The sequence below is a fragment of the Molossus molossus genome, unplaced genomic scaffold (assembly GCF_014108415.1).
Source record: "Molossus molossus isolate mMolMol1 unplaced genomic scaffold, mMolMol1.p scaffold_m16_p_4, whole genome shotgun sequence".
NCBI lineage: Eukaryota > Metazoa > Chordata > Mammalia > Chiroptera > Molossidae > Molossus > Molossus molossus.
Window position 1 is genome coordinate 83,823,359 of NW_023425377.1, and position 19,766 is coordinate 83,843,124.

Sequence of the window (19,766 nt, forward strand, 5' to 3'; positions counted from 1 at the left end):
ACCATTTCACATGAAGTTGAATACAAATGTAGCCTTCTACTGAATTTCCATGTTAAAAATTCTGAACATAAATGACATAATTCACATTTAAAACAAGCCTGGTATGCTCTTGTCTTTAAACACTAAAATACATAGGCCTATGGTTTAATTCTCACTCTAAGATCTCTGCCTTTATGTAACTAAAACTACAAAAGGAGAAAAAGTTAAATGACTGTGAAGTGCCTGATGATGGTGGCAGCAGGGGTGGGGTAGGATTTTTTAAAATGACAATATTAAATGGATAATTTAAACCAGTAGAGTAAATTTTTCTATTTTTTAAAAAATATGTTTTTACTGATTTTAGAGAGGAAGGGAAGGGGGAGAGAGAAAGAGAGAGAAACATCAATGTGAGAGAGAAACACAGACCAGCTGCCTCTTCCATGCCCCCACCACGTATTGAGCCTGCAACCTGAGCATGTGCTCTGAGCAGGATTTGAACCTGTGACCTTGTGGTGTATGCAATGATTCCCAACCCACTGAGCCACATTGGCCAAGGTAAGTTTTTCTTTTTTTAATCCTTACCCAAGCATAATTTTTGCATTTATCCTCAGATAGGGCGGGAGGGAGGGAAGAAGAGAGAGAGAGAAACATCAATGAGAGACACATCAACTGGTTGCCACCCACACGACCCCAACTGGGGCTGGGGACAAACTGCAACCGAGGTAGGTGCCCTTAGTGGGAACCAAACCTGGGGCTCTCTGGTCCGTGGGCCGATGCTCTAACCACTGAGCAAAACCAACCAGGGCCAAGGTAAGTTTTTCTTGATGTGTGTTTTAGGGATTTACAAAATTCTATATGGAAGAATAACTCTAAAGTCTAATCCTAAAAACCTAACTCAAGGACCTGCAAAAGGGCAGGCTATGCAGATCACAAGGTGGATTATCAGAGAATCACAACTGAGGGAATGTAGTGATACTGTTAAAATGAACCTAGTTATTAATAACTGGAAAGGAGCAAAGGGAAGGCCAAATATTATAGTCATTTGTGCAGCTTTGCCAGGAAGCTGCAATTTAGATGTATGCTTGTCAGTCACATCTGGGAACAGGTTATTAGCCAGAGTAGACATGGCCACTGCAAGCACGGGAAGATTTGAAATACTTAAGCTCCTAAACAAAGGAATTCTCTCTCTTGCCACTTGGTTCGCACTTCTGGTTTGTGGGACTCTCACGTTCCTGCATTTGCCCACATGGCCCACAGTCATGTAGATCCCACACAAGGGACCGATGGACTGGAACTAGCCTAAAGCTCCACCCAGCTCCACCATGGAATGAAAACTCTGATGCTGGCTTTGCTTCTAGCTCTGAATCCCCAGCTACACCTCTCCCAGGACTTAAGGGAAATGGGACTGTACGATCTGAGGGATGTAATTCCATGCAAATAAAAATCACTCATCCTCCCTTGCGAGTCTCAGAAAATTATTTTTTTTGAAATATCGTAAGGGCCCCACTCCCACTAACAATGTAGAAAGGCAATCCATGCATTTTTCCAGTAGCAGTAAGAAATGCCCTACTTGACGGGATCAATGATCCACATGCTCTGAGGGATTTGAGGTACAGAGAACTGTTAGAATCCTGGACAATTACAGGATGACCAAAAAGCTAGAAGCAGAGTTTCAGCAGCATAAAATCCCTTTCATAATCCAGTAGAGATGATGCATGCTGACTTCACCCTCGCCCAATCAACGTACACGTGGCAAGCCGCAAATGTATTAGCATTGGAATGCTGAACAACTTCATTTCATTTCCATTTATTTACTTACTCCTAATACCATCTCCTCCTTTCACCTTGAAGGAGCAGTATCAGTTCTGGCATGCTAAGTCTGAATCTGGGGTCCAGCTCACCACCATTCTGGTTGTAGCTTTCAGAACACCCGACTTTCCTTAACTTTTCAGACTAGAGTCCAATGTTTTCCGCTTATCTTCTCACTGAAAACTGATCCATCTCCTTGAGTGTTTACTTTCCCATTATGTCTCTTCCCCAGATCCCTTACATTTTTCTGTACTCACTGCAGGTAATGTGATTTGACACACAAAAAGGACATATTGTTTTATTTCTGGTAATTCCATCTTGTTGGACTTCTGCAAGATACCAGAACCAGTATTTCTGGTTTTGATAGTTGCACCTTATACCACACTTGTTAATTTGCTTCAACACAATTTTTTTTCCTGGGGTAATTTTCTTCTCACTAACTATTACTATGGTTACATGCAGAAACCATGAAGGCTCGGGAGGGGCAGAGAAAGAGACAGCAGAGCGTTCTGAGTCAAAGGAAGGCCTCAGGTTTTACTCCTTCGAGTTCTGAGTTTCACTCTCATAACAGTCCAGACAACTTATCCATCTAATGATGTATCCTGTTTTCTACAAGCTGTCTGCATTCATAGTCTGCACTAATCCATAAAAGGGGAGACATATGCTATGTTCCTTTCTCCTGAGGCTCTTTGCAGTGCATGCTATGGCATCTTATTAAATGCTACCTCCCTCATCAGTATCATGGGCACAGAGGAGCTGTCTCTGGGAACTCCTTCCAATTTTGATACCAAAACCAAAACAAAAACAATGAAGGCTACTGGCAGCATCAGTCTCTAGGAGATTCCAGTGAGCATTTGTTTTACCTAGAGAGCTGTTTTTTTTCATGCCTCTTCTCTAGGTTAGCTGATCAGAAGGAAATAACCATCACTCTTGGCACAACACTCTATCAAGTAGTCACCAGTGAAGGAAGGAGTTCTCCAGCCTCATGCTAATGGGATAAGAATAAAGTCTCACCTGCCGATCTGAACGGTGGGCTCTGTGGCATACACCGTGCCTGTGAAGCCGGTATGCTCGGTGATATAGGGCAGTGCCATCATGCAGTGATAATTAGAGATCAGGATCACATCTACCGTAGACAGATCTATTAGCTCCGTCTGAAAAGAAAGGAGAGGGAATGACACATATCTGTTCAGAGCAAACAGATCAACACAATGCAACTAAAACATGATGCTATCAGGATGCAGAGTAGTTTTGGTGCTACAGAACAGATGGCTTTCCTGCAATACCTCTATTCTCATTTTAGGGTATTTCCTAATATTGCCCTGAAGTAGCAGGACAGGATAGCAGCCAGTCCACCAGCAGCGCCCTGACTTTACGAAACCAGAGTTCTGAGTCAGACCCGTGAGGATCAATGGCAGGTAGAACCAGGCAGCACGAAGCAGAGAGAGCACAATATACGCTGAGAGGGGACTAGAAAGTAATGCACCGCTGCCATGGAGAATTATGGGAACAGAGGGAACAGCACACAGAAACCAGCTCTTCAAAAGTCAAATGTGGGAACCAAACTTTTATTGTTTCTCTCTCTCTTTTTATTCTCACCAGAGGACATACTTTTTTTTTTTTGCATTCATATTCAGATAGAGTGAAAGGGAGAGAGGGAGGAAGACAGAAAGAGGGGGGGAGAGAGAGAAAGAGAAACATCGATGTGAAAGAGACACTTTGACTGGTTGCCACCCACACGACCCCAACAGGGGCCAGAGACAAACCACAACAGAGGTACGTGCCCTTAGAGGGAACTGAACCCGGGTCTCTCGGGTCCACTGGCTGACGCTCTAACTGCTGAGCCAAACCGGCCAGAGTTATTGTTTCTTTTTTGAGGTGACATTTGACCATTAGTGCTGGATATAGAGACAAGGAAACAAAAAAAAAGTAGTGACAGAGTCACAAAAGGAAATTATACTCTCCTACACTACTCTAGTCTTAATGCCACATCACCATTAAGGTCATGTGAAAATGGGCAAGACAGGTTGGCAGGTGAGGGAAAGATGCTACCATGTTTAGTATATTTTATGAAAACTCTCTTAGAAGGAAATTATTTCCCATAAATTTAAGCCCCACCTCTTTTAAAGCTCAGTTTTCTTCCTCCACTAAGCCTTCCCGATTTGCCCAGATGAAAGAAACCACTTCTCTTTTAGAACAATCAAGGCACTTCATATATATCCCTCTACTGCAGTTACCATTCTGTACAATGGCAACTCAAAGTATCGCCTTGTCCCTCAAACATTAAACGTCTCTCAGGTCAAGAATCCTGCTGACTCTTTTTCATCCCTTCCCAGCTGTGGCAGGCAGTGTGTAACAGGCCTTGGGCACTGCTGCTGGAGGAACGCAGCTATAAGCAGCACCTTCTGTGAGGGAAAGCGAGATGCTAAGGTTCAGAGACACCATCTCCATCACTGAGCTCTCCGCCTCAGGGAAGCTACCCCTGGGACACTACGTGGTGCACCAAGGACAGCATGTGGTGAGTCAAAGAAGTCTTTTAGAACAATGGGTCACTGAGCTAGTACGTCCCCACGGAGAAGTAACAAAGATGTCTGTGCTATCTTTGCAAATGATAGAGACAATGTACTACTTGGGCTGTGGGTATTTTCTGGTTGAATGACTTTACATATGAAATAAGTTAATTTAATAAAGCTGCCAAGGCATAATCAGCTCCTGGGGACGGCATGTCGATTTGAGGTCAAAAGCTACTTACTGCTTAGAGCAGTGGGAATCTGTGTGAATAAAATGCTTAATGACAATAATATGCTATTTACATCACCCTTAACTCCATGTTGTACGCTGCCCTTCCAAGACAATATCCTAGTCTTGAGAGGTCACGTAGCACTCTGCAGGCCCCATCCCTACCATCTCACTAGAGCCATTTCTAAACAGACAAGGAAATGAAGACACAGCCGCAGAGGGACAGACCCAGAGGGAAACAGGGAAGGACAGCTGAAGCAACAGTCAAGCTCAAGAGCTTCTCTACCTTCCCTCCCTCCCATGTATAGGGCCTGGGCCAGAATATTTGAAACGTCTCTTTAATGTGTAAGAATCAGCCCAGAGTCTAGAATGATGAGAAATTTGGTGAGGAAAGCCGGAAGGAAATATGTATATGTATTCTGTCTGTATACATAGCAACTGTGTCTACATGAACATTTTTTCCTCTCAGAAGTAAATTTAATATCCAAATCACATTTATATATTTACTTATATACTTGCACTCAGTGAAATCCAATAAAGATTATTTTAATTTTAAACTTCTTGTATACAGACATTTGGGTTCCACAGACCATGAACTGGGTTAAAACTAGCCTCATTCATTGCTTGCTTACTATACTGTTCTGGACCTTATATGCAGTCCATAGTGTAGATTTTAAGGGACATTCAGATGTTTAAGGTAGTTGTACAAGATTATAAATTATAAATTCCATTAGGACTGGGATTAAGTCTGCCCGACTCACCCAAATCAGTGGAGACTGCACTGTGGGAAGTACCCCTTTGCTGATTCTGACTCTCCTATCTTCTGATCATACAATGCCCTGGTTCTCCTTAAAATAGCAACTTTTACTAACTTGTTATAAACCACAAGTATGACAGTAGTTGAAAAAACGTACATGGTTCTAGAACAGTGATTTTCAACTTTTTCATCTCATGGCACACATAAACTAATTACTAAAATTCTACGGCACACCAAAAAATATATTTATTGCCAATTTGACAGGAAAAAACAAACAAACAGGTATACTTTTGATTCATTCACACTGGATTGTTATTGTTGTGTTGGCTGTTGTCACTTTTTCATTTGACAATCTAAGGGAAAAGAGGGACTACATGTTTGAAAAATTCTTGCAGCACGCTAGTTAAAAAATGCTGCTCTGGAACCCTAAATATATCAATGCTCCTTTAGCTTGCAAAAGGTGAGTTGTGAAATGGTAATTGTCTAATTTCTAACTTTAGTACTCTAGTAGCAAGTCAAAAAGTCATCAGAACACTATTCAGGCTCCTCACTGCTGTCCATTAACCAAAGGTTGCAGCAGTCAGTGGCAGGTGCTGCAATGAAGATAAATGCAGCACCAGGGACTAGGACTCTCTGAACAGATGGGGACCTGCCCCACCAATTCCTAAATGACAAATGAAGATGACAAAGGACTAACTGCAGGTAGGGAGAGCTGAAGATTCTTGATAACTGTCTTCCTTCACCCTTATTCTTATGACTTTACCTCAAACTTTCTCCCTTTTCTGCTGCCTTCTATGACCACATCCTTCTATGTTTTCCTTTCTTTTAGTCTGGTACCCCAAAGGGCATATACACATCCTTTAAAGAGAGGAAAATGTTTATCTATAGGTATTAGAGAAAATGTAGAAATGGAAAGAGAGGGAGGAAGAGAGGACAAAAATAAGAGAAACGACACTCTAAATTTATTTTCTCTTTGGCACTGACCTGTGAAAATATTTTCTACAGGCGCTGTCATCCACTGAGCACATGGGAAAAACAGGATGGTAGCTTCTCATAGATTTCCTCAGGAACCCTGGACTAGCTACTGGCTTCCCTGCACTTCATCTGTCTGTCGAGAGCTCCATCAAGGCCGTTCTGGGGATTGGGACTGTCAGCTGAGATTCGTTTCCTTTAAAACGAATGCAAACTGATCTGTGTTTCCTTTCAAGGATGAAACTGGCCTCAGACTCTTTTAACGTCTCAATGTGATAATAATATGTAAACAACAGATATCCATAACTCAGTTCAGAACCTATGAATTTTAAAAAATATTCAATAGGATCTTTCAAGTCAGCAAGAATTTGTACAGTTTACCGCACTGACTGAATAACAGCAATTCCCAATTACCCACTCTAAGCAAGACTAGGAAAAGTATGGCTAGTTATAATTACAAAACTGAAAGGCCTGAATTATTCCCTTACCTTGTTCAAAACTACACCCTAATACAAGTGTCAGTGGGGATTATGGAGAAGAGCTAGGAACAGGAAGAAGAGAGTGACAAATGATTACCAGACAATAGAGAACTCCTAAATGATGTTTCAGCTGTATAACAAAGTGACTGAAAAAACAGATTCACTTCAACTTGAAAAGAGGAAGCTCAGCCCCTTAAAATTATTTCCTGACTTCATTTTGAGAGATGACAAGATATGATTTGTTTCCACAGAGAGATTCACTTTAATTTTACCTCTGGCAAACAGAATTCCGGCACAGAATCCACAAATATGTGACCCGAGCACTCCTTTAGCTCCTAAAAGAAATAAAAAGGAAAAATTTTAGTAAGAAATATCCAAGAGATGGAGCAACAAAGAAATTTCATCCCCAAACCAAACTTTCCATGAAGAATCACAGACTGCTTGAGTTGAAGGGAAGCTAGAAGGTTAGTTGGGCCAACTGTTTCCAGTTTAGGCTCAAGGAGGTTAGTTGTGTCATTCAGGATAAAAATACAGCGCCCGGCCAATGTGGTTCCCTGGTTGAGCGTCGATCCATTCACCAAGAGGTCTCCAGTTTGATTCCTGGTCAGGGCACATGCTCAGATTGTGGGTCCAATCCCCAGTGGGGGGCATGCAAAAGGCAGCCAATCAATGTTCTCTCTCATTGATGTTTCTATCTCTCTCTCTCCCCCTCTCCCTTCTTCTCTCTCTAAAATCAATCAAGAAAAAATATTAAAAAATGGTAGATGGCATGCCCTGGCCGGTTTGCTCAGCGGTTAGAGCAGTGGCCCACGAACTAATGAGTCACGGGTTTGATTCTGAGGGCATGTACCTCGGTTGAGATTCGTCCCTGGCCCTGGTTGGGGTCGTGCAGGAGGAAGCCACTCAATGTGTCCCTTTCGTGTGGATGTTTTTCTCTCTCTATCCCTCCCACTCTATCTGGACAAAAGTGGAATAATGTCCTTGGGTGAGGATAAAAAACAACAACAAAAAATGGTAGGTGGCTGACTCAGGACCTGAATGCATATTTCTTGATGCCTCTTCAAGGACACAGGCTGCTTCCAGAATTAATGATCCAATGCTTCCCGAGTAACAGTTCTGTAGACCATAACCAGCAACATCAGAATACTCTGGGAATACTGATGAAATCAAGATTCCTGGACCCTATCTAAGACCCAAGGGATCTGAAACTCTGGGGATGAGGTCATGGAACCTGTATGCATAACAAGCACCTCAGATGATTTTGTTATGCAATCAGGTTAGGTGTCCTGGCCCTAGAGCCATTCTCCTACCAAAGGGCAAGGGGCAAGTAAGGAGGCACATGAAGAGTAGAGGGTAGGAATTAAACTACCCCCCCCCCCACACACACACCCCACCATCACCTTCATGAATATAATCTTTGTCTTTGCAGAGCATACCACTTATTTGGGATTATAAACCAAATGTAATCATTCAAAAGAAAAAAGTACACTTGTAGTATAACTCCACACCCTGCCACGACATACCACATTTGATATGCCTGTCTTAGTTTGGACTCCCTCACAAATATCCCTGAGAAAAGCTTATAGGGAAAAACGGGGAGGATGGGCAAGTGATAAAGCGAAAGGAAGATGGCTGACAATGAATATGTTATTGAGCTACACACCACTGTGGGCAGGTGGGACTTAATCCCTGGGGACACTGGTGTATAAAATATATACCTTGGAGTTATCTTAGCCAGGGGCATGGAATCTGAGATATTTATATAGTAACCTCTGCATTTTACATTTCAGGACAAACACTGGAAAATCATACAGGTACTGGCAGCTGGAAGCATGGCAGAGCACTGGAGAGACATGTGTGGGCCACCAACAGGGTCTCCACAATGCCTCCAGGAAGGCCACTAGAGTTGCTGTCTACCGTCACTGACACTTGAAACAAATCTATGGAGAATTTTTTTGTTCCATCAAGGTTAAAGCTATCTATGACTTTATAAAAAAATATAGTTTGAGCCCTGGCTGGTTTGGCTCAGTGATTAGACTGTCAGCCTTCGAACTGAAGAGTCATGGGTTAGATCCCTGGTCAAGAGCACGTACTTTGGTTGCAGGTTTGATCCCCATGACCTATTGGGGTCATGTGGGAAGCAACTAATCGATGTATCTCTTGCACTCTCTCTCCCTTCCTCCCTCCCACTCTATCTGAAAGTCAATGAAAGAATATCCTCGGGTGAGGATTAAGCATCTATATTTAAATATATACATACAGTTTGGTTGACAGTTTGCTCTTTCCAGAAAGAGAATTTTGTTCTCTTGTGGTTTCATTAGTCACTGAACATATGCAGTCAAAACTCGGTTCTTAAACGTCTCCCATCTTAAACAATTTGCTTCTCAACCTGAAAACCCTCTCATGCTGATACCTGTATGATCAGTCATGCATCTCTCAGGCGACAAAGGAGAGAATGCATGAATATGATTCAGTTTATTGCTATTAACAGCTCAGGAAATTGTGCTGTGAATATTTTTTGTGGGTTTTTTTTTTTTTGCTTTTATTACTGCTTATTATTATTTTCATTTTTAACTGTACACTTAATTTCCTTTTTGTTAAATTTTCACTTATTTTTCATGTCCTTTTTGTTTTTAAAGTGTTTATTTGTAGATAAAATAGTACATTAGACACATACTGTATAAAAGAAAGGTTAAAACAGGGAATCGACCCTGGCCAGTTTGGTTCAGCTGTTAGAGCATTGGCCCATGGACCAATGAGTCACAGGTTCGATTCCAGTCAAGGGAACGTACCTCGGTTGTGGTTTATCCTTGTCTCTGGTTGGGTCACGTGGGAGGCAACCAGTAGATGTGTCTCTCTCATATTGATGTTTCTCTCTCTTCCTCCCTCCCTCCCACTGTATCCGATGATAAATAGAAAAATACCCTTGGGTGAGGATTTAAAAACAACAATAAAACAGGGAATCATTCTGAAGTTCTGGAATGGATTAATTCAATTTACATGATTTCTAATGGGATAAAAATGCTTTGGTTTTTGAACAGCCATCTGGAATGAATTAAGTTTGAGAACAGAGGTTCCACTGTTTTTCTATATCATATATATGTATCTATATTTATATTTGAGTCTCAGTGATTTTACTCTCAATCTTTATCTAAAGATAGGCTAATAACTATACATTATTTTCCTTTTGAATTTTACAAGTCTTATATCAGAACCTTGAAAGATTATTTCCAACACTTGCCTTTCACTGTAAACTCTAATTCCTCTCCTTACATAAATATATTATTTAACCAGTGAAAGCCTGAGTCAAAAAGAGACTGCAAACAGTTCTTAATTACAATGTATCTGCCAGCTAAAAACAAACAAGCAATTATGTTTAATGGGAAAAGACTCCCAACTCCCTTAGGATGAGGTTAAAAACGATTGCAGACAAATCATGGGAAATTTCAAAGCTCTGCCTGGTCTTAAACTGGCTACGTAATCTTCTTCCCCATAAGACCACATATCAGGGCATGCCTACCTCACATGACAAAGCCTCCTCTGAGGCTCTCCTTCCTGGCTGGAGAAGCACATTTGCCATTCTGTGCACTTACAATGTCATTGTGTTTTCTTCACCACTCTCTCCTAATGAAATGCTCTCACATACACATGCAAGCCATTTTGCCCACAATACACTGGTAATGGGATGCTTCGGAACCTTTTTCAAGGAATAATGCTTTTACAGCTAGCAGAAGAGTAAGGCTGATTTTAGGTACACAGGTTCCTGAATGTCACATAATTTTAAGGATTAACTATGAGGGAAATCTCATTTCAAATTATGCACTTGACTTGCACCTGAGGCTTCCACTTGAGGTGTGCAGTTCACAAGAATTAATTCTGTAAAAAGAGCACCTCTTTATTTAACAATATCTATTACAAGAAGGAAATGCCTTATTTAGAGGAATCATTTTAAGGATATTTAAACTGATTCAGTCATTCAATTGTGAGACTTGGGAAACAAAAATGATTTAGAAGACTAAGGATGGCATGGATGAGCTTTGAAGTTTTTAACCTTTTACCTCTGATTTTCTTTAGTATAAAATTATAGTTTTAACATTTTTTATACCTTTGGTCTCTCATTTATAAGTTAACTGCCTAAATAGTGATCTGAGGAAGAATTTACTATGAAGATAATCTAATGTCAAAAACTTAATAGTTTAGAAAAAAGAATTTAAGTCATTTACTTCAGGCTTTGTTAGTCAGTGATTCAAATCAATAGGACCCCAAATCTTAGATTCCTAGAACTATGTACTTTTTTTCATAACCTATGAAACTGTCTATTCTAGGTCACCAGGAAAGGCTGGAATAAGAGCATAGATCATAGTCTGGAAGGTCCTCTACACAAATTTACCTAAGAACATATTTTTATCCCTATTTCTGCAGAACGTACTGCCTGGGAAGTTAAACACCTGGCTCCTCAGTCTATATTCCTCACACGGCAGCCAGAGTGATCAGATCAAACGATGACAATGTCAATATATTTGCAGCTGCAGCTCTTAGATTTTTTCACATGAGAAAACTGGACCTGAATCTGAGCAGGGATTCCCTAAAAGACTCTTAAAAACAACAATCACCAAGTACTAAAGACCCTACATGGATTTGGGATTTTTGTCAGGGAGAATACATAGTGGCGGGGGGTGAGGTTTGGGGAATGGGGGATGGGAGGGTGGATGAGCCCATCAATCACATTACTGTTCGGTAATCCTGGTATGACAAGAGGGCTTGCCACTGGGTGTAGATACACTTCAGTTAATCATTACCTTGTCCAAGAAAACATTTCCATCCTTTAGGGACCAGCTGGGAAGATTAGACAGCCTGGGACTGTAAAACAAAAAATTAAATTATCCTCAATAGATTATAATCCTTAGAAATTTCAAGGTGACTATATTGTCTCCATAAAGTTAAAAACAGCTTGAAATTATTGGCAGCAATGCTCACCCAAAATACTAATTAAAAAAAAATAGTCCTGGCTGGTTTGGCTCAGCGGTTAGAGAGTCAGCCCTTGGACCAAAGGGTCTGGGTTCGATTCCCAGTCAAGGGAATGTACCTGGGTTGCAGGTTCAATCCCTGGCCCTGCCTGGGGCCCAGTCAGGTCGTGTGGGAGGCAACCAATGCATATCTTTCTCACACTGATGTTTCTCTCTCTCTCCCCTACTCTATCTAAAATTAATCAATGATTAAGAGATACAAATTGGTTGTTAGACTAATGAACCTCAAAGGGAAGGGGGGGAGGTGTGGGGGAAGAGATAAACCAAAGTACTTATATGCATATATGCATAACTAATAGACACAGACAATAGTGTGGGAAAGACAAGAGAGGGGTGGGAGTGGGGAGGAGGGGGTTAATGAGGGCAAAAATGGGGGGCATCTGTAAAACATTCAACAATAAAGATAAGTTAAATAAAAATAAATCAATGGAAAAATATCCTCAGGTGAGGATTAACAAAATACCCCAAACACCCCCACACACACCAAAAAACCCCTGTTGTATCAACCTTAATCCTCACCCGAGGACATTTTTCCATTTTTTGTTCAGGTAGAGTGGGAGGGAGAGAGAGGAACAGAGAGAGAGAGAGAAACATCGATGTGAAAGGAACACATCGAGTGGCTGCCACCCGCACAACCCAACCACTGCCGAGGACAAACTGCAACCGAGGTACATGCCCTTAGCGGGAACCGAACCCGGGTCTCTCAGGACCGCAGGCCGACGCTCTAACTGCTGAGTCAAACCGGCCAGGGCAAGATGACTTCATTTTTTTTTTTTTAAATCCTCACCCGAGGACATTTTCCCATTTTTTTGTTCAGGTAGAGTGGGAGGGAGAGAGAGGAACAGAGAGAGAGAGAGAAACATCGATGTGAAAGGAACACATCGAGTGGCTGCCACCCACACGACCGACCAGGGCCGGGGACAAACTGCAACCGAGGTACATGCCCTTAGCGGGAACCGAACCCGGGTCTCTCAGGACCGCAGGCCGACGCTCTAACCGCTGAGCCAAACCGGCCAGGGCGTATCAAGCTTAAATGTAAGAATTATGTGGCATGCCCAGCTGGTGTGGCTCAGTGATTGAGCATCAACCCATGCACCAAGAGGCTGCTGATTCAATTCCCAGTCAGGACACATACCCAGGTTACAGGCTCGATCCCTAGTAGGGGGTGTGCAGGAGGCAGCCAACTGATGTTTCTATCTCTCTCCCCATCTCCCTTCCTCTCTCTAAAATCAATTTAAAATCAATTCTCCACACGAAGAATTCTGTGGTAGTGGATCATTGAGAAGCCAAATAATTTAGCAGTAAATTGGGAAAATTAAAAGAACACTATGCAGAACAACAAAGAAAAAGGAAAGGTGAACATTAGAGCATTTTATAGTTTTCCTGTTCCTGCCCCCGACTTCACCTTGCTTGTGTTTGACAACAAGCCTGAGGGGAAGGCCAAATGGGATCAGCATCTATGGATGAGAAAGACTCAGACAGAGAGAGAGAGGTCAGGTGCTCTGACAAGAACACCTAAGCTGCCTCCCAGCCAGAATTCACTGCACATGAAAATACCTGAATTCTAGTCAAATTCACTTTCTGGATTCACTGCCACAAGTGGATTTGTCACTTGTCACCTGTGGCTTGAGTTTCCAATTCTGGAAAATGAAGCTGGTTTTTTGGAGTGTTACAAAATGATGCCATACCTAAGTGAATAATTACTAGAAGGTGGAGTTAATTCCATATATATGATACATTAAAATAGTCTGGATTCAGAAATCACTTCTGGTAATCTCAGGATTTAACTGTGTCTATTAGTTGACCAGATGAATTATGTTGGTAGGCGAAAATGCTATTAATAGTTCAGGGGGAAAATGCTGTAAAATGAAAACGTAGTGATCAAAGTGGTGTGTGAAGAAAGAGCACAGCAGGAGTAGGAGCTGAAGAGCAAAAGGAATTTAGCACCTCACCATAAAATTAGCCTGTGAAGTAGAAATTAAGGGCGAAGTAAGGGTGGGGGACTAAATCACTCTATAAGCAGAAACCAAATTAATGTATACAGTCCCTATCCTCTTGCCAAAATAATTTTATCAGATTCTGATTTTGTAAGTAAGTGATAGGTATGAAAGTCAAACAGAAATGTACATATGTGAATATCTGCCAATCTCCTAGGAAAGGTTACAAACCTGAAAATACATGCATCTAATTTTTTTTTTTTTATCCTTACCCAAGGACATTTTTCCATTTTTTGTTCAGATAGAGTGGAGGATGGGGGGAGAGGGAGAGAGAGAGAGAAACATCGACGTGAAAGGGACACACTGAGTGGCTGCCACCCACATGACCCAACCAGGGCCGGGGACAAACTGCAACTGAGGTAGATTCCCTTAGCAGGAACCGAAACTGGGTCTTTCTGGACTGGAGGCTGACGCTCTAACCACTAAGCCAAACCGGCCAGGGCTACATTTTGCTTTTATTAATCAAAAAGTAAGAATTTCAGATTTCATACTTGAGAATGAAAATCACAACTGGGAGAATCAAATTTGGTTGGCATAAATTATAACTGATAAGCTTTAAAAAACAACTCTGGGAGTTTTCTGCTCTAACCTCTCAGAGAAGTAATCTATTATCACTAGCTGTTTAATTCCCATCTCATTTCAGTCATATATGTCTTCCTTTATAGACTTCTTATTTCTTGAAAAATATATTTACTATCAAATCAGATTAAAAAACCAAGTATTCTAATAAACGTGTAATAATAAGACAATGTGAATGCTGTTCACATTTCCTGTGTGCTAACTCTCTAAAGAAGGCTGTAAACATTCACTTCCCTTTTCTAAGAAAACTGGATCAAAGTACATGCATTCTCTCTGCTCCCCATCAGATACATACAAATCAGCAAATTAGAGATGACCAATGCAGTTAGTTCTCAAAAAATGATGAGAAATGTTACACTGCTTATTAGAAAATAATTATTTTTAAAATAGGTAAAAATTTCAGGTATTGTGGTTTTACTTTTGCTACACATTTTTTATATCATAGCCTTCTATGAAATCCCTGTGGTTATTCTGGATTTGAGAAATTTCCAGCAGATGGGACAGAGAACTTGACCATGTCATAATAATAGCGTCAAAGATGAAGAGCCGCACACATGTGTCACTAAATGGCAAAAGGATGCTGACTACAGGGGTGAAAATATTTGGTGACTGAGTTCCAATAGTTAATGACTAAGCCATAAAGAGTTAGTAAACTTTAAAAAACAAAAGGGAAAGGGACTTATTTTTTTCTTAATGATTACAAAATTTGACCGTGTGAATTTTCTAAACAAGGAAACAAAGGATTCTCCACAGAAATCTAATAAAATATGGGAGGTGAACATATTTAAAAAATTATGATTCTAGATGAACACGTCGTTGCATCCAATATTTAACAATAATTTCTTAGGAAAAAAGATGCTATTAAAAATGTTATGGTCGCCCTGGCCAGTTTGGCTCAGTGGTTACAGTGTCGGCCTGAGGATTGGAGAGTCCTGGGTTCGGTTCCTGCTAAGGGCATGTACCTCGGTTGCAGCTTGTCTCTGGCCCTGGTTGGGATAGTGTGGGTGGCAACCACTCGGTGTTTCTCTCTCACACCGATGTTTCTCTCTCCCTCTCCCCCTCCCTCTCTCCCTCCTGCTCTATCTGAAGATAAATGCAAAAATGTCCTCGGGTAAGGATAAGAAAAAAAAAAATGTTATGGTCAAGAAAAACATATATGTAAAAAATTTTTTAATTGTAAAATATTCCCATAAGTAAGTAAGTAAATAAATAAATAAATAACCTAAGGCATTTAAAAGTAATCTATCACCTAGAAAAATAGTGAAACAGAATAAATATGGTATGTAATTCATTTTTTCTTTATACTTTTCATTTGTCCAATTTCCAACTTTGAAATGCATTACTTTTATGATCAGAAAATAATGAAAGATGTTGGTTATATTCATTCATTAAAAAATATCTATAAAACTTACCCTGAGCAAAGTATACAAAGTGCAAGAACATGAGTCAATAAAATAATCCTTGAGTTTTAGGAGTTTACACTAGTATAGGAAGAAAGCAACCAGCAGCTACAATAGAATAAAATAAAAGCTATGACAGGGGAAGCAGAAGGTGTTATGGGCTCATGCAGAAAGGGCAAGTCTGCCTGTGTATTGGTGTGGGAGAAGCTAAGAGATACAGATGGAGGAGGTCTTTCCAGAAAAAGGAAACAAAACGGCCTCATCTTTTGTAGTGTTGTAGAATGAGTGAATCTTTGTTTGTGTTTCAAGCATTCAGGTGCTGGTGCTATAACCATGAGCAAAACATACCTGTCCTCCTGCAGGACAGACATATCAAGTGTCACACCAACAGAGACAAGCTGTTAAAAATGATGAAGCAGTGTAGCACAAAGCGTGACAACATTCGCCAATGATGGTCTAGGCAACATCAGAAGACTTGCCTGGGTCTGTGATGATTGAGGTGAGATTTGGACAGTATTAGAGTCAAGGAGAAACTGGGTCAAGGGGCAGGTTTGGAGGGTACAGAGAAAGCAGGCAGCTACCAAGTTCAGTGCTTCCCTCTCCTCACTCTCACCAGCCTTTGGTATGGACATCTGACATAAAAGGTTATTCAAATGAAATTTCAACAGTCCCATACACTACCTCCCCATCACCCAACAAGAATGCAATCTCCATGTCCTTTCTGTATAGAAACTGGAGTCATAAATGATAAACTCTCGAGATAAGCTCGGCTAAATAGGCGAAAGGAGAGTAGGATGGAGGAGGGGGAGAAGAGCCCTCACAGCTGAAGGAACAATGTGTGACTGTCCTGGGCAGGAGATACAATTTCTTTGAAACTGAAAGGAAACAAAGAGCAAAATACTACAGGGACAGGTATAAAGCTTAATATACCAAGATGTACTTGGTATGTATCCTAAGAGTAGTGAAAAACCATTGTTTTAAATAGGTGAGAGGTAAGATTAGATTTGTAATTTTAAAAAATGGTTCTGAAGAAAATTGACATCATGAGCCTTCTGATAACATATACCATCATTTGGCATTCCTACCAAAAATAATCCCAATCTAAACATCAGACAAACCCAAGTTGAAAGATGCTATATAAAATAATTGGCCTGTACTCCTAAAAATGACAAGGTCCTAACAGACAGACAGACTGAAATTCTGATTAAAGGAGACTGAAGACATGACAACTAAATGCTACATGTGATCTGGAGTGAATCCTGGGCCTGTAGTGCTATTTTTCCTTTTCACTATAAAAGACATTATAGTAAAATATTAATTAGTGTAACTTGGGAAGTATGAATAAGGTATAAAGCTTAGATAAGAGTATGATATCAATGTAAGTTTCCTGATTTTGATTACTGTACTGTGATTAGGTAGAGAATGTCCTTCTTGGAAAACAGGCACTCAAGTATTTGGGAGGTAAAGGAGCATCATGTCTATATCATTGAAATGGGGCAGAAAAAATTACATGCATGCACACACAAAGTAAATGACAAAGCAATGTCATGAATATTAACAACTGATAAGCATAACTGGGAGCTGTTTGTACTATTCTTGCAACTTTTCTGTAAACCTGAATTGATTTCATGGTAAAAGTTACACAGAAAGATGGCTTTGGATTCAGGCAGGAGCAAGATGAGAACTGAAGAAAGTGGTTAGAAGGCTTTAGCAGTAGTGCCTGTAATGACTACAGCAGCACTGAAGAGACGTGACCAGATTCCAGAGCTCTCAGACAGTGAACATGACAAGGCTTAATGAAAGACTTGATACGGGAGGCGAGGAAGAGGGCACATCTAAGTTAACTCCCAGTTTTTTGGCTTTTATAACAGGATGCCATTCACTAAGATAGGTACTATGGAGTAAAACAGGTCTGGGAGCGTCTGTTCTCTTTTGGACCAAGTTTAAAAATGAACTCAGTCTGGGACATGTTGAGTTTTGAAGTTTCATCCAAGGAGAGAAACTTTGGATATATGAATATTTCAGATATATGAGTATTTTGGATAGATGAATCTGGAGCTCTGAAGAGAATTATTAACTAAAGATGCACAATCATAAGTTACTGTTTGGATAATTATGGAAGCCCTGAACATTTATTAAATTCCTTTGGTGGAGACTCTGATGGCTGAGCACTGGATACTGAAGAATTCTGATGTGTGATGGCTAGTTGGAGAAAGACGAATCTCCAAAGCAGACAGAGGAGGAAGAGCCAGAGATGTCAGAGGAAGGCCAGGAATGCATCATCACGGAGACGAGCGCTGCTGAAAGGTCCAGCAGGATGAGGACTGACACATGTGCCCCAGCGCTGATGACCTGGAAGCCACTTGTGACTTCAGAGAGTTGTTCTGGTGGGCAGTGTGGGAAAAGCAGAGTGCAGAGGAGTTAGGAATGCTGAAGGGAAAGGCAGAGTGGAGAGAAGGTGGACATTTTTTTTCTTAAATTTTAAGTTAGAAGTGACTGAGCATAATTAAATGGGAAAAACTGAGTTGAGATTACAATTAATAGTGAGAGGACTCGGAGAAGGTGAGAAGAGCTGGAATTCAGGGAAGAAAAAGGAATTCATTCACATGACAAATATTTACTGAGACACTACTACATGTCAAGAACTGTTTTAGGCACAGAGGATACAGTGGAAAATAAACACAATCCCTGCCCTTATAAAACCTATCTTCCAGTGGAAAAGAAACACAATATACAAACCAAATATGTATACATAATGCATTGAATAAGCACTATGAAGAAAAATAAAGCAGGATGAGAGGATAAGGAGAAACTGGGGATACTATTTTAGCCAAGTATATCTGGAAGATTTCTGAACTGAGCAAAGGAAGATACTTTCTGAAAGAAACTATGTGGGCTGCCAATCATCCCACTAGTATAACCACGCTCTGAGAGAAAACCAGTGACAAGGGGTAGACAGAGCAGAAGTGGATTTAATGCTAAGCCAGGGCTGTGAGAATAAAAGAATTAGGTAAAGACAAGAATAAACAGGAAAGGGGAAACATGTAGCTAGAATTGTCTGTCCAATTTTGGTTTTGAACACCTAGATAATTCATAACCCCACAGAGAATGTAGGCACCTTTTAGAAGTCCTCACAGTAACTTGTATTTTATTTTTCTTAGTAATTATCAACATAGTTTTCTTAATACAAATATAATGAAATCCTCAAGTATGTAATTCTTTCTCCTGACAGACAATAAGCTCTGCGAGGAAAGGAAAGTTGTCATGTTCATATCTATATCCCCTCATCTGGCACAGAGCAGATTCAGTAAACACAAAATAAATGAACATTTTAACCCTGGCCCGTTTGGTTAAACTATTGGCCTGGCCCCCTGGATCAAGGTGTCTTGGATTGGAATCCTGGTCAAGGGCATGTATCTGTGTTGCAGGTTGAATACCCAGCCCCAGTTGGGGCTCCTGTGGAGGCAACCGATTGATGTCTCTCTCAAATCAATGTTTCTCTTTTTCTCTTTCTCTCTTCCTTCCTCCTATTCTTATCTAAAAAAATCAATGGAAAAATATCCTTGGGTGAGGATTAACAATACAAAACAAGAACATTTTAATCTTTGGGGGCAAGGGGAGAGACATAATTCAGGCTACTTTAATAAGAAATGACCTCTCGCCCTGGCCGGTTTGGTTCAGCGGCTAGAGCGTCGGCCTGCGGTCCTGAGAGACCCGGGTTCGGTTCCTGCTAAGGGCGCGTGCCTCGGTTGCAGTTTGTCCCCGGCCCTGGTCGGTTGTGTGGGTGGCGGCCACTCGATGTGTTCCTTTTGCATCGATGTTTCTCTCTCTCTCTCTGTTCCTCTCTCTCCCTCCCGCTCTACCTGAACAAAAAATGGAAAAATGTCCTCGGGTGAGGATTAAAAAAAAAAGAAGAAAAAGAAAGAAATGACCTCTCAGTCATTTTTGTTGAGAAATACATTTGATGCAGTGTCTAAACCAATTGTAAGTGTATAAATACACACACACACACACACACACACACACAC

The 19,766-nt window shown here is 40.8% G+C and overlaps 1 protein-coding gene across 2 annotated transcripts in view; it reads right to left on the minus strand.

The window, feature by feature from the left end:
- Window positions 1-19,766, minus strand: part of INTS9 (integrator complex subunit 9) — a 110,170-nt gene that overhangs the window by 54,989 nt on the left and 35,415 nt on the right. For both annotated transcript variants that reach the window (XM_036242164.1, XM_036242163.1), the window contains 3 exons: window positions 11,535-11,595; window positions 7,008-7,070; window positions 2,803-2,942 (listed from right to left, as the gene is read on the minus strand). In XM_036242164.1, coding sequence (XP_036098057.1) covers window positions 2,803-2,942; window positions 7,008-7,070; window positions 11,535-11,595 — 264 coding nt within the window. The remainder of the gene's footprint in view (window positions 1-2,802; window positions 2,943-7,007; window positions 7,071-11,534; window positions 11,596-19,766) is intronic.